This window comes from Oncorhynchus mykiss, chromosome 1, assembly GCF_013265735.2.
Source record: "Oncorhynchus mykiss isolate Arlee chromosome 1, USDA_OmykA_1.1, whole genome shotgun sequence".
NCBI lineage: Eukaryota > Metazoa > Chordata > Actinopteri > Salmoniformes > Salmonidae > Oncorhynchus > Oncorhynchus mykiss.
In genome coordinates, this window is record NC_048565.1 from 8747707 (window position 1) to 8763045 (window position 15339).

General features: G+C 41.7%; 1 protein-coding gene across 2 annotated transcripts; it reads right to left on the minus strand.

Moving 5' to 3' along the window:
* Positions 1-3730: 3730 nt before the first annotated feature.
* Positions 3731-13817, minus strand: LOC118966070. Of its 2 annotated transcripts, none has more exons than XM_036988292.1 (8): positions 13430-13603; positions 12882-13088; positions 12534-12652; positions 12269-12305; positions 11737-12137; positions 5010-8649; positions 4762-4849; positions 3731-4420 (listed from the first exon to the last, which is right to left on the minus strand). In XM_036988292.1, the coding sequence occupies exons 2-8, from the start codon at positions 12987-12989 to the stop codon at positions 4242-4244; spliced, it is 4572 nt and encodes a 1523-aa protein (XP_036844187.1). In that variant the 5' UTR covers positions 12990-13088; positions 13430-13603; the 3' UTR covers positions 3731-4241. The 2 variants fall into 2 exon arrangements, with proteins under 2 accessions (XP_036844187.1, XP_036844208.1); XM_036988313.1 differs by lacking the exon at positions 13430-13603 and adding an exon at positions 13621-13817 and having other exon boundaries at positions 3732-4420; positions 12534-12632; positions 12882-12957.
* Between the last annotated feature and the right edge of the window lie 1522 nt (positions 13818-15339).

Sequence of the window (15339 nt, forward strand, 5' to 3'; positions counted from 1 at the left end):
GGGGGGGGGGACACATGTAAAAGCTGTTTACACACTTTTTATTTTATTTTGTTCAAGCATTTACCCACCTTTTGTGGAAGATGCATTGAAAGTAGAGGGAGCGTTACTTCTTTAATCCTGAACGGCAATCAGCATTTACCAGTCAATGGTTTTACCACTACATCACTGCCTATGATATACCCTTATCCTCCCTGAATAGATTTCAGTACAAACAAATCATGAGCCAACCATCATGCTTAGAAGGTACATAGTCAAATCAAATCAACTCAAACTTTAATTTGTCACATGCGCTGAATACAACAAGTGTAGATCTTTCCGTGAAATGTTTACTTTACAAGCCCTTAACAAACAGTGCAGTTCAAGAAGAGTTAAGAGAATATTTACCCAATAAACTAAAGTAACAAATAATAAAACAGTTGAACTTGTCCGGTGGCCATTTGATTAATTGTTCAGCAGTCTTATGACTTGGGGTTAGAAGCTGTTATAGGTTTACCCTAACAAGTCCTGAAACAAATCATGAGCCAACTATCATGCTTAGAAGGTATATAGTGTCAGTCTTCTTGGTTCACCCTAACAAGTTGTTTCAGTATGGGAAGAGGATAGAATGTAAGGGCGCTTCATTAATGTATTGAGGCCATTACATATACAGTATTTCACAATGCTAGGACACAGATTTGGTCTCCTAACCTTGTTCTGGTTGATTGACTCTCTAACAGTGCCTTCACACAGAGACCATGGTTGCAGCAGCTGAATGTAGCGCGGACTCTGTCCAGGAGGAGTGCTCAGCACATTGGGTAGACACCAGGATCCTGGTCATTAGGCAGATTAAACATACTGAAACAAGGAGGGACAACCTGGAATTGTCCAAAAAGGAACTCTTATTTGAGTTTTTATTTTTATTTTTTACAGTGAACAAGATGAGACTTTGGAACGGATGATGCCTGAAACAATGCAGACAACTTAGAATTTCGTTCCTTTGGATGAGGCTTATAGATATAGTCAGTACTGTGTTTGATTTGTGTGCAGAAAGTTTACAACGGCAGGCAGTGGATTCTCAGTCATTCCTCTCAAGTAACAAAAAACGTATCATATTTCACTGGCTATTTGTAGTAGCCAAATGTGAATGGAATTATTATTATTCTACAATCATTCAGTTGACTGAATGTGACTGTGGTTGTGCTGAATGTGACTATGTGGTTGTGCTGTATGTGACTATGTGATTGTACTGAATGTGGTTGTACTGTACGTGATTGTAAGTGTTTGACATGGGTCTAATTGAGGCCCCCCCCCCCCCACACTTAACACTAGTTTTTATCCATAGAAATCCTCACTTGCTGATGAAGACCTATAGTGGTTGAAATCAATGTAAAATACAGTATGAACACTGCTGCCTTAAAACTCTTTTATTAAGATGTGGATCATTATTGCTCATATGAGTCTGTGCAGTGTCAAAATAATTCATACTGTATTCCACATAGAGTATTTGACAAACTCTTTATTTACGTTACAAAACTGACAACTACTGTAACGATGTGTTAGCACAGCATGTGTCATCATTCCCCTGCAGTGTGTGGATTTACACAGCAACATAGCAGACAGCTTAAATAGTTTATTTTTATTTAACCTTTATTTCACTAGACAAGTCTGTTAAGAACAAATTCTTATTTACAATGATGGCCAAACCCGGACGACGCTGGGCCAATTATGCGGCACCCTATGGGACTCCCAATCACTTGGGAGTGGGAAGGATACCAAATCCAATATCACACACTTCTTCCTTAGTATTCTGAGAACTGTCAGATAGCTGTGAGAGCTATGAGTGGATCGTGGACCCATGCATAAATGATAACTTTGCTGTAACTCAGTGGGGCAAGTAGAACATCCGGGTTAGTGTATGTGCATTATCTGGACAATTGATTGTCTTTGTCTCAAAGCCTTTCCATTTCTGGGGTATTGAAGAAGCTTCTGATCTCAACCTTCTTGACAGGTAAGAAACACTTGGTTAGTGTATGTGTCTTATCCAATGGGTTGTCAGGTGAACGTTGAAGATGCTTCTTGGAGGTGATCTAATGATGTCATTGAATCGCTGTCATTGAGTTGCTCACTGGACAAGACAATTATTCACTGAAAATTAAATCTGTCTTTCATTTCACTTATGTTGATACTTGATTGGCTATTTGCTGTCTTTTGAAAATACAAAAATAAATAACTGTTTTATGAAGCACTTGTAGACATGCATTTTTTTTCAAAATCATATTTTCAGCAAAACAGATACATACGTTTACAATATGACATCAAATCAAATAAAAATAAAGTAAGTGGTATGTAAATGATTGGCAAAAGGCTCCAACCACCCAAGTCATAGACTGTTTACTCTGCTACCACATGGCAAGCGATACGAGAGCACCAAGTCTGGGACAAAAGGCTCCTTAACAGCTTCTACCCCCAAGTCATTAGACTGCTGAACAGCTTCTACCTCCAAGTCATTAGACTGCTGAACAGCTTCTACCTCCAAGTCATTAGACTGCTGAACAGCTTCTACCCCCAAGTCATTAGACTGCTGAACAGCTTCTACCCCCCAAGTCATTAGACTGCTTAACAGCTTCTACCCCAAAGCCATTAGACTGCTGAACAGCTTCTACCCCCAAGCCATTAGACTGCTGAACAGCTTCTACCCCCAAGTCATTAGACTGCTGAACAGCTTCTACCCCCAAGCCATTAGACTGCTGAACAGCTTCTACCCCCAAGCCACCAGACTGATGAAAAGCTTCTACCCCCAAGTCATTAGACTGCTGAACAGCTTCTACCCCCAAGTCATTAGACTGCTGAACAGCTTCTACCCCCAAGCCATTAGACTGCTGCACAGCTTCTACCCCCAAGCCATTAGACTGCTGAACAGCTTCTACCCCCAAGCCATTAGACTGCTGAACAGCTTCTACCCCCAAGCCACCAGACTGATGAAAAGCTTCTACCCCCAAGTCATTAGACTGCTGAACAGCTTCTACCCCCAAGTCATTAGACTGCTGAACAGCTACCACCCCCAAGTCATTAGACTGCTGAACAGCTTCTACCCCCAAGTCATTAGACTGCTGAACAGCTTCTACCCCCAAGTCATTACTGCTGAACAGCTTCTACCCCCAAGTCATTAGACTGCTGAACAGCTTCTACCCCCAAGCCATTAGACTGCTGAACAGCTTCTACCCCCAAGCCATTAGACTGCTGAACAGCTTCTACCCCCAAGCCATTAGACTGCTGAACAGCTTCTACCCCCAAGCCATTAGACTGCTGAACAGCTTCTACCCCCAAGCCATTAGACTGCTGAACAGCTTCTACCCCCAAGCCATTAGACTGCTGAACAGCTTCTACCCCCAAGCCATTAGACTGCTGAACAGCTTCTACCCCCAAGTCATTAGACTGCTGAACAGCTTCCACCCCCAAGTCATTAGACTGCTGAACAGCTTCTACCCCCAAGTCATTAGACTGCTGAACAGCTTCTACCCCCAAGTCATTAGACTGCTGAACAGCTTCCACCCCCAAGTCATTAGACTGCTGAACAGCTTCTACCCCCAAGTCATTAGACTGCTGAACAGCTTCTACCCCCAAGTCATTAGACTGCTGAACAGCTTCTACCCCCAAGTCATTAGACTGCTGAACAGCTTCTACCCCCAAGTCATTAGACTGCTGAACAGCTTCTACCCCCAAGTCATTAGACTGCTGAACAGCTTCTACCCCCAAGCCATAAGACTGCTGAACAGCTTCTACCCCCAAGTCATCAGACTGATGAACGTTAATTAAATGGCCACCTGCACTATTTGCATTGACCCCCTTGGTTATCGATGTATTTTTCTAATTGTTTTCCACTGACTCTCTTGAATTGGCTCGATGCACATTCACTACACTCTACCCACACATTCACTGTGACACTGACCGACTTTCACACTAGCTGCTGCTACTGTGTTTATTATCTATCCTGATTGCCTAGTCACTTTTACCCTTATCTACATGTACATACTGTATTACCTCAACTACCTCGCACATTGACTCGGTACTGGTACTCCTTGTATATAGCCTTGTTATTGTTATTGTGTTACTATTTAGAAAATATTTTCTTAATTTTTAACTCTGCATTGTTGGGAATGGGCTCGTAATAAAGCATCTCACAGTTGTTTTCGGCGTATGTGACCAATACAATTAGATTCTCATCTGAACAAATGAATGCTCTCGTTGTTATAATGAGGAATTTATTTAAATAATTTGGTTTTCCTTGAAGATTTGAATGGGCTGAGAAAGCCTTTCGTGATGGATCTAGACAATCTGGTGAAAAGGGAGGGTTTGCGACTCTTCTCTTCAAGTGGGAAGGACGATGCGATATCATAAATTCCCTCTGGAGAAAAGGAGCCATGAGATGTTGTCATCGTCTCTGCAACGAAAGACCATCCAGCATGCCATCAATTTACATTTTTACTCATTTATCAGACACTCTTATCCAGAGAGACTTACAAGGAGCAATTAGGATTAAGTGCCTTGCTCAAGAGCACATTGACAGATTTTGCCTCGTGAACTCAGGGATTCTGAACCAGCAACCTATCGGTTACTGGCCCAACCTCTTAACCCACTAGGCTACCACCCAGCCCACAGTACAGTATGTCATAGGTAACAACTCAGAGGAGTACAACGTCTTTCCAAATGAATTAGTGTAATGGTAAAGGGATAATGTCTCAGTCTTGACTGAGCAGCAGCCTAAACAGCAGCAGGGCTTACCTGTAAAGTACACAGTAGGGGAAATGTTCTGAGGCTGGTACTCCAGAGACTCTTGAGGACAGAGGTTCTTACTAACATTCTTGGAACCCTGGTTGGTGGGAAAAGGCACATTAAAACAAACTGAAATGTTTTCGATATCTTAAAGTACAGCATATCAACTGCAAAGAACCAGTGCAATGCCATGACACAAAGAATCATATAAAAGGTCAACAGCAGTGTTATTCATGAAAGATGTATGTGTACTATACCTTTGTGTTAAAGGTGAGGACCTGCTCTCCAGTACTGCTGATGGTATCCCTTTCCAAATCAAACACGCCTTCTACAATGTCACTGGTGGCCACGCTGGTAGCGGACTCAAAATAACATTTAGCAGTGGCTTTGGTGATCATTTGAAGAATGACCATGCAAGTAGAAGTCTTTGGATCGTTCTGGACTGAAACATCAAAGTTTATGTTTTCATACTCATCTGACCACTGTCTCAGGAAGCACTTCACTGTCTCTTCAGCAAATATCTGGAGAAGCTGAGAGGAGAGCTCCTTGGATATGGCACATTGTTCATTTCCCCATTTCAGCCTTGAAAGAATGCAGTCTGAAGCACTTTTGGCTGCTTCCAATGTTAAGACCTGTGGAGTGCTGTGGCTTTCCTGAAGGGCTATCACTTTATCCAACAATTCATGGCTGAAAATGTGGATGGTCCAAGTGGAAATGATTTTTCTCAATTTCCTAACAGCAGATCGGAGGTCGTCAAGATGTGAAGCACCCTGTCCATTTTCCTGTGTGTTCTCAACACTTTCCACCATAATGTCCACTACCACCCCAGCAGCTTGCCTGACTTTGTCCACAAAGGTTACAGGAAGTAAGTCCTCTGTGTGAAAGAAGTCCTCAATGATTGTGTTTCTAACAATGGGAAAGTCAATCTGAGCAGGAAACTCAGTGGGGATGGGAGTCCCGGGTAAAGCAAAGTGCCATTTCGACTGCCTTAATTTTGAAGTAGGTGTTAGAGAGATGGAGGAGCGTGAAGAAGAGGTATTTCTTGTATTTGGGCTGTCAGCACTCCTACAACGGATCGTGCCAATATCCTCCAGCATCAATCCTGAGAGCTCAGTGGTTTTAGGTAGTAATTTGTGCGGAATGTCCACACAGGCATCGTTTCCACCAGGTGTAACACTGCTCTGGTTGACCTCAAGATGGCCGAGACTTGCTCTTTGTGAAGCAGGACTGCTTTGATATGTAAATATTTGGATTGAACCAAGTGTTGTGTCTGATCTTTGAAGATCTTTTCTGAGAAACTCTGTAATCTTACTTTGCAGACTGTAGTAGATGTTACGAGCAACAGACCAGATTCTTTTCTCAGAAACCTGTCCAGTGGTGAGCAGGGAGGTTCCAGATACCATGTCAGATGATTGGGTGGTCTGGGTGAGCTCCTGCTGGTCTTTCACCATGGTTTGTATAATATCAGTAGATGTGGTGGATGTAGATACAGACTGGAGGTACTTATCTGTTGTACCTTCCTCCGCAATGTTAAATGATCTAGAGATTACCTCACTCACTCCTTTCTCAGCTTTGGTTTGGAACTCATGACTAGAACGTTTTTGGAGGCTCTTTGTTGAAAGACTGTGGGAAGATGCAATGCCTTTGGAGGCAGCCGTGCTGCAATCTAGACTTACTGGAGAGGTTCGCTCAGGAGAACCTTGGAGACGTTCAAACATGTCTTCACATGGTGTTGGGGACCTTGACAAGGAGATGTCCTTCAGCTGAGACAGAACACCACCTACCAACATGTTGACCTCAAGGGACATATCAGATATTTTCTTTCCTACTGTGGAGAAGCAAGGTGCATTTGATGCCTGATCCTCGCATGAGGTCAAGATTGTTGAAATGACCTCTTTGGTACTATTGGTCAGTAGAGCCTCGTCTGTTTCAGTCCAGAGAAGTTTTGAACACTCGCTGACACCCCTGTGTAGAGCCACTTCAAGGTTCAAACTGTGAAAGTGAGGCACACTCTTACTAGCTTGCCTCAAGTCCTGGCTTGCCAAACAAATGTGCTCCTTAGTCCCAAGATGTCCAGAGTCCTCTGTGGGTATATGACTAGACATTCTGCTCAGCATGTCTGACCTCCGCTGATGAATGATGAAGTCCTTTAATGTCTTCTGAATATTGTTATATAAACTAGTGGTAGCAGACCAGATCCTGCTCTGTAGCTTTTGTGCATTTTCCTGGAGGTCAGGTTCTCTCTCCTCTACTTCTGCAGGTTGCGCCGAGCTCTGCAGGTCTTCCACAAATGTTTCAATGATGCCAAAGGCAGCAGAATCCGCACAAATATCCTTTGACCATGTGTACTGGTTTTGAATGGAACAAGACCTGGATGCTACAGAATAAGCAGGCTGTGCACTAGTTAAGCTACTGGTGGACTTTTTAACTAGGAACTCACTCACTGCTTGAGTGGCATTTCTCTTAAATTCCTCACTTGAGAGTTTTCTAATACAATCTAACAGACTGGTCAAAGAAGCTGTGGCCTTACTTCTGCTGTCCTCAATTTGACAGGGGAACTCACATACTATTGGTGATGAGGCCCTGGAATGGGCAATATCCCCAAGCTGAGCCAGAACACCCTCTACAAATTTCTCTCTCTCAATAGTGAAGCCTGATCCTTTTTCTCCAACAGTGTACAGGGGGTCCTCCTTTGACATCTCAGTGTTGTACAAGACCAGAAGCTCTGAGATGACTTCTTTGGTGCAAGTTGTCAGAAGGAGCTTGCTTTCTTCTGACTCAGTTTTTGCCCAAATAAGTTTTGAGCTCTCACTTAGGCCTCTTTGTAAAGTAACTGCACCAGTGGACTCTGGCAACTGAGGCTCACTCTTATTGGGCCTATATTTCATGTTTAAGCAAGGAAGTGGAACTGTCTCCTTAAACTCAGCATTTGTGATGTTATCATCAGATGTGACAATGCTCTTTAAGGCACATCGCTGAAGCTTGCCGAAATAATCTTTCAAGTTGTTTTGGATGCTGTGGTAAATGTGAACAGCAGCAGACCAGGCACTCTTCTGTTGGGGACTCTCTTCAGATTCAACCAAGGACTTCATATCTGACACGAAAGTCTTAACAACTACTGACGCTGTTGAGCCCACTGGGTGAATTGACTCTGTCTTTACAATGCCAGACAATGTTTGACCTGATACAGCACCTGTTAACTCAGACTGAATGACTGAACTAGGAAAGCTCAAACTACTGACTTTTTTGTCAAGAACTCCACTCACTGCTTGTATTGCTGATGTTTGAAACTCCCGGCTAGAGAGTTTTTGGATGCTCTTAGATGTGAGCGTGCAGGAGGAACCAGATTCACTAATATTGTAGCTGCTCTCGTATTTGCTTATCAGGGCATCAAGATCCTCAATGAAGCCAACATGCAATGCCAAAAACGTGATCTTGTCCTTCAGATCTTCCAGCAAATTTTGTTTGTTCTCGTCAACAAAAGCCACCATTGTGTCAGAGATGGTGGTCATGACTTGCCCTGTTAGACTCTTGCTCTCTTGGTCAACTTTTTCAAGTTTAGCAGCCAGCTCTCTCACCATGCTCTCAGTCACCTTGGTCTGTGAGTCTCCCCTTACCGGTGTCACTACAGAGGTTTGGCTAGCGGAGGCACTCTTAACGACCACTGATAAGGCCGACTTGACATCTTTAGCCAACTCTGCCATTACAGCAGGGGTTAGCATCATAGAGCCTGCACTTCCAGATGGAGAATTGGACATGCATGCAAGTTTGGAGAGAGAACCTTGCAGGCTGTCCTGCACACAGGTGACAAGGGTGTCCTCTGAGACACCTAAGAGGACTTGTAGCGTCTCAGAGTTGGTTGTTTTCTTCTGCACATCAGACAGAGAGGTTAGAGTCCTTGGGGAAAAAAAACGCAGAAATCATCAAAGTCAAACAAATAATATGTAAGGCTGTGATGCACATTCAGTGTGTCAAATACATCTGCACCATTGAAAACAATGAGGAAAACGCTGCTGTTTCTCTGAGAAAAAACCTTAGTGTGATGTCAGCCTAACTGCTTAATTTCTAAAGCCCAATAAAATGTATTTTGTATAAGTCATTTGTATTGAAACTGGCCTGTAGATATCTATCTATCCTGGCAATATCTATCCTCTACAAAAATCCAAATTGCTATAAACTTCAAATACTGTAACTTCTAATAACTTCAAGGACAATCATAAATACAAGGCAGTTTGAAGAAATGTTAAAGGGAAATTTCTAAATGTTTCAACTTCATATTCATCATCTCCAGCACCACCCCAACATCAGCATATGTGAAAAACGGGCATTTCTATGTTTTGTAGTAAAAAAGAAAGAGGAAGATAAGTGTTTTCTATGACATCATCAACCAATTAGCAGGCAATGCCTACTCATAATTGGTTAAAATCACACGATGCACACTGATGATGTCATTAGAATCTAGAGCTGAGCATTTAACCAACATTTTTGTTATTTTTCGGTTTTTAAACAACTAATTGACCGACGTCGGCTCAATTATTTGAATTCCATATAGTTAATTTTTTTCTTCTTCTGTGAGCTCGATGCTCAGTTTCTGTAGAGATAAATCAGATCAAGCACGAACTATGCAATGTAGTAGGGAGTTGTAGTTTCCAACAGGCCAATATTCTACATAGTTTAGCACAGAAAATATGGTAATTAATTCCCATAATCCATTGCACGCCCACTTGCTTGTCCACTCTGTGTGGAGCAGATACGGAAACCTCATTGACTGAGACGGAGAGACGAGAGAATGCATGAGAGAGATAAAAAGCAGTTGCGTTGCGAGGATTCTCTACCTGGAAATACATGATCTAAGTGATTGACAGTTGGTGTTCAGCGGTCATAAAAGTACAGTGCCTTGCGAAAGTATTCGGCCCCCTTGAACTTTGCGACCTTTCGCCACATTTCAGGCTTCAAACATAAAGATATAAAACTGTATTTTTTTGTGAAGAATCAACAACAAGTGGGACACAATCATGAAGTGGAACGACATTTATTGGATATTTCAAACTTTTTTAACAAATCAAAAACTGAAAAATTGGGCGTGCAAAATTATTCAGCCCCCTTAAGTTAATACTTTGCAGCGCCACCTTTTGCTGCGATTACAGCTGTAAGTCGCTTGGGGTATGTCTCTATCAGTTTTGCACATCTAGAGACTGACATTTTTCCCCATTCCTCCTTGCAAAACAGCTCGAGCTCAGTGAGGTTGGATGGAGAGCATTTGTGAATAGCAGTTTTCAGTTCTTTCCACAGATTCTCGATTGGATTCAGGTCTGGACTTTGACTTGGCCATTCTAACACCTGGATATGTTTATTTTTGAACCATTCCATTGTAGATTTTGCTTTATGTTTTGGATCATTGTCTTGTTGGACGACAAATCTCCGTCCCAGTCTCAGGTCTTTTGCAGACTCCATCAGGTTTTCTTCCAGAATGGTCCTGTATTTGGCTCCATCCATCTTCCCATCAATTTTAACCATCTTCCCTGTCCCTGCTGAAGAAAAGCAGGCCCAAACCATGATGCTGCCACCACCATGTTTGACAGTGGGGATGGTGTGTTCAGCTGTGTTGCTTTTACGCCAAACATAACGTTTTGCATTGTTGCCAAAAAGTTCAATTTTGGTTTCATCTGACCAGAGCACCTTCTTCCACATGTTTGGTGTGTCTCCCAGGTGGCTTGTGGCAAACTTTAAACAACACTTTTTATGGATATCTTTAAGAAATGGCTTTCTTCTTGCCACTCTTCCATAAAGGCCAGATTTGTGCAATATACGACTGATTGTTGTCCTATGGACAGAGTCTCCCACCTCAGCTGTAGATCTCTGCAGTTCATCCAGAGTGATCATGGGCCTCTTGGCTGCATCTCTGATCAGTCTTCTCCTTGTATGAGCTGAAAGTTTAGAGGGACGGCCAGGTCTTGGTAGATTTGCAGTGGTCTGATACTCCTTCCATTTCAATATTATCGCCTGCACAGTGCTCCTTGGGATGTTTAAAGCTTGGGAAATCTTTTTGTATCCAAATCCGGCTTTACACTTCTTCACAGCAGTATCTCGGACCTGCCTGGTGTGTTCCTTGTTCTTCATGATGCTCTCTGCGCTTTTAACGGACCTCTGAGACTATCACAGTGCAGGTGCATTTATACAGAGACTTGATTACACACAGGTGGATTGTATTTATCATCATTAGTCATTTAGGTCAACATTGGATCATTCAGAGATCCTCACTGAACTTCTGGAGAGAATTTGCTGCACTGAAAGTAAAGGGGCTGAATAATTTTGCACGCCCAATTTTTCAGTTTTTGATTTGTTAAAAAAGTTTGAAATATCCAATAAATGTCGTTCCACTTCATGATTGTGTCCCACTTGTTGTTGATTCTTCACAAAAAAATACAGTTTTATATCTTTATGTTTGAAGCCTGAAATGTGGCAAAAGGTCGCAAAGTTCAAGGGGGCCGAATACTTTCGCAAGGCACTGTAGGTCTTATTTACTTAGAAGAACTACTAAAATAGTGATTTTGTCAGACAGGATAAGCAGCAGCTCTATAGAGATGAGTTGATGACTTGGAATGAAATAATAAAGTCATCAAATAAATATTTTATATGAGAAAGTAAATGATGGTTGATAAGTCATAAACAGTAATGGACAGTCACTACCATCATGGGACTTTTATTCATTGTTTTATTATGTGTTGTTACAGCATTCAACACACATAATCCATAGTGCATTCAATGTCTAAAAAAAGTATTGAAATCCAAAACCGTGATTATTTTTTAAATATTTGAATCGAAACCAAACCAACCTCAAAAAGCACTAATTTCTCAGCACTATTGGAAACAGTTACGTCCCTCTATATTTGTTTTACTACAATGCATGGAAATGTGTAATTTTCACATATGGTGATGCTGGAGATGAATATGAAGTTGTTAAATTTCCCTTTAAGAACATACCTCATGGCCCCCTTGGGCAGGTAGCTTCCACTGCCCAGACTGCCCTTAGTCAGGTAAATCTCCTTGAACTTAAGTTGTGATTCCTGCTCTTCTTCATCTTCCTGCTCCATACAGTTGGAGGAAGGGTAGGGAGTCGGGATGCGAAAGCTATTGTAAGACTTTCGACTGCCTGGCCTCTTAGGTACACCAGCCTCAGTAAATCTCACGCGGGACTTGGTGTTAACCTTATCGTCTAACAGACTGGTGAGTGACGCTGTGAGAGATCTCTGTGACAATGGAGAGGAGGCAGCATCTTGGATGCCCAGTAGTTCGTAAAGACCTGGGATGATGATCTGCATCAGCTTGTCCGATAAAAACTGGACAATCCTCAGACACAAGCCGGCAAGCTGATGTTTTGTCAGCTGTATTCCAGAAACAGAAGAAGTGTTTTAAAATGTTGCATAGTGCGTCTTTCAAAAGCTTATGAACAAGGTTAAACATTAGGCAGAGTTTTCATGGTAATCTGATTAAATTGTCAGTAACATGATCTTACCGGGTCAAACATGCCCTCACGAATCCCCCTCCATTGCCTGAAAACAATATTGTTATAAATGTTGTCATATCAGGATGCGTGGCAGAATTGTTTTTATTTAATTATTTGCCTGATCGTGAAGTTATACTTGCTTTGTGTCAGTTGTTTTGGCAAAATTGCAATGTGACAACTTTTCTAGCACTGAACATTTTTTTCCGATTGATCAGTTTCTAATTTGATCCTATTTCCTTGAAGGTGTGATAGTACCAAAGAAAACAGAACATACTTCTCAGTTAGGTTTTGAAGGAAGTCCATAAGTGTCAGATGTTCCACAATGTTGAGCTTTCCCTCTTCTGTGGTTTCCATCACTGAGGTTGCTCTGCTCCTGGTACAATTGCTCTGCTCCTGGTAGAAATGTAATTATATTGCAAATAATCAAACTTAATATACAACAAATATCATACTGAAATAATTATTAACTGTTAAAGAGTGGAGGAGCATTGGCAACGTTGGGCCAATTAAACAACTGCAACACAACAGAGATGGTTGTGGTACGTCAACATTGCCAATGATAGCATCACTATAACATTTTATTGGATTAATGTTGTAATATGAAATGACATGGTCAACTTACCATCTCATTGACAGCTTCAGAGGTCAGGTGGTCATCCACCACACAGACAGGCAGGTCTAGAGACTGGGACAAGGCTCTATGGTCATAACCAGGAGAGAATGGAAACATCAGAGCAGTCCCAATGGCAGAATCTAACCACTGTCTTCATGTCAAAGACTCACTCACTCATTTGCTTTGTCAAACCTACCCCTTAGAATGACTTCGATATTAACACTGAATATATTTTGTTATTAAGAGATCTCTCAATAATAATTCTCACAATAGCATATTGGTAGTAGTCAGTGACATATTAAAGCTAAGCAGGGCTGGGTGTAGTGTATAATGGGCCTATACCCCATTATATCCACTACGCCCCCCCCCCCCCCCCCCACACACACACTTTATATTTCACCAATATGTATGCAGCCCACCAGCCCTAAAGCATGAACATGTTTTTTTGCTAGAAAATGTGGATTAAGAGAAGCAAAATGATCCTTTACGCTAGTTTCATCTAAATGGAAGGGCAACATGACATTGACAAACTTTGACATATCTGCTTTCACCAGGATTTAAAAACCCAGGCTTTCCTAAAATGTTTACCTCAGCCAGTCTAGAACCCAGGTGTGTCTACAAAACACATGTACTCCTCCATAAGGTTCATGGCTTGCCTATTGTTTTATCCCAGTACAAGAGGGGCAACTGGATTCAGGATTAAACACAAGCAGTCTTTAAGGTATATCTTATTACAGTTTAGGCCTACCTTATTATTTTCTTCCATCTGGCAAAATCATTTTAAGGAATGAAATCTGTTTTGTTGCTAGTATTATTAGTAACTGTAGGAAAATACAGCTGTAGAGTACAAGAATCAGCTACTTTCTGAAGGGCAGCCAAGCTCATAAGCAATTTAGAACCTACAGACAATTATGACAAAATTGGAACGCATGAATGTGTCACAAACGCCTTGTGGTCACATGTTATTTTAGGGCGTGGCTCCGCATTCGTGACCGGTTCTCTTATTTCTATTTCCCGGTATCCGTTAGTGCTGGAATTTGCGATTAATACTTTTCTCATGCCGAAACCGGATTAAATACATACCGGTAGTTAAATGAAAAAAATTATGATATTCGCAATGTCATTAAGCAACAACAACATAAATAGCTACTACAATTTCTAAACATGATTTTGTCATCAGTTCAGTACCATTTGTTTGATTTTGTGGACCCACGACTAGACTTTATCCATGTTAGCTAGTTGCTAGCGATGCTAGTCAGCATAGGCTGCTACATGATAAATAGTTCGCGTTAGCGAATTAGCTACCTAGCTACCCAGCCTAACAAGCTATCAAATCCAGTGGAAACCGATGCAACCCTGCAGCCAAATAGGGGCTAGCTCGATGACCCGTGGTAACAGTGGGGTCCCCATGAGTTTCAAGGCTTTAATAAGTGCTATCGTGCAGAAAAAGCGAATAAAATACTGGTTGATGAGCTAGCTAAATTAGCTAGGAAGACGGGTATGACCGTTAACAGCGTGCATGCACAAATGCATGACGACACATTGTATCTCAGTGAAGCAGGCATGCAGAACGAGATCGCCCCACCAAGCCAGATAGTAGAGGGGTACAACAACGCCGGGACACAGAGGCATAGCTCATACAATTCTATTTTGTTCCAGTCAATGACAATACATGTTGAAAAATAAATACCTGCGTCAAATATATGGCATCGCATGCTAGTGCAAAGATAGCTTGCATGGATTTTTTTTTAAATCCGGTGACCACTAGATGGACTCGTATATCCACATTTAGATCAACTGTACTTGATTTTTCATCAGTACTGTGAATGACAAGCCCACTGAATCTAGTTTAATAATCTTTATACTCAGCAGGTAGAGGCCTAGGTACTTCAAATCAGTGCTTAATTTGAGCAGGATCATGCCAGAACAGGATCCGGAACCGTTCCGTTCTGGACTGTTTTGTTCCGGAACCTACTTGGCCGAATCCGGTACCTCTCGTGCCATGAAAAATAATTTTCACATTTTGCTATGTAACAATTATAATAAAAGCGATCAAAGTTAATTCGAGTTGCCTCTTCGTCAATTATCCTGCCCCCTCATCTCTCCAGAGTTGCACTTCATCATTTGTTTCCTTATAGAATCATAGCTGCATGAAGGGTTCTGGAGGAATTTTCTAAAGTTACGGAATTACTGCTGTCTGTTCAGAAATAAATTAAATCATTCAGAATAGCCTAATACGTCATGAGAAGCCCTATAATTTAGCTACAGAGGACCAATAGCTTCTTTTTTAAATAGCCTAGCTGCGGATTGTAGCCCAATAACAAAGAATAGCCTACAGTCGGGAACGCGAGGCAAATCTGTCAGTGAAAAAACAGCAGGCAGACAAAACAGGCCTTTTGCAAAATTTCAAATACAATCGAGGGAAAACACAGGTTGAAAAGCAATGACTCTTGCTGAAAGATAAGAC

Excerpts from the sequence above, each read along its gene's own strand:
- LOC118966070 (XM_036988292.1), bottom strand. The coding sequence starts at position 12,989 with ATGTTTCCATTCTCTCCTGGTTATGACCATAGAGCCTTGTCCCAGTCT. Across the intron at positions 12,306-12,533 it reads CTTCAAAACCTAACTGAGAA|GCAATGGAGGGGGATTCGTG; the intron begins GTATGTTCTGTT and ends TATTGTTTTCAG. Across the intron at positions 8,650-11,736 it reads CTGCCCAAGGGGGCCATGAG|GACTCTAACCTCTCTGTCTG; the intron begins GTATGTTCTTAA and ends TTTTTCCCCAAG.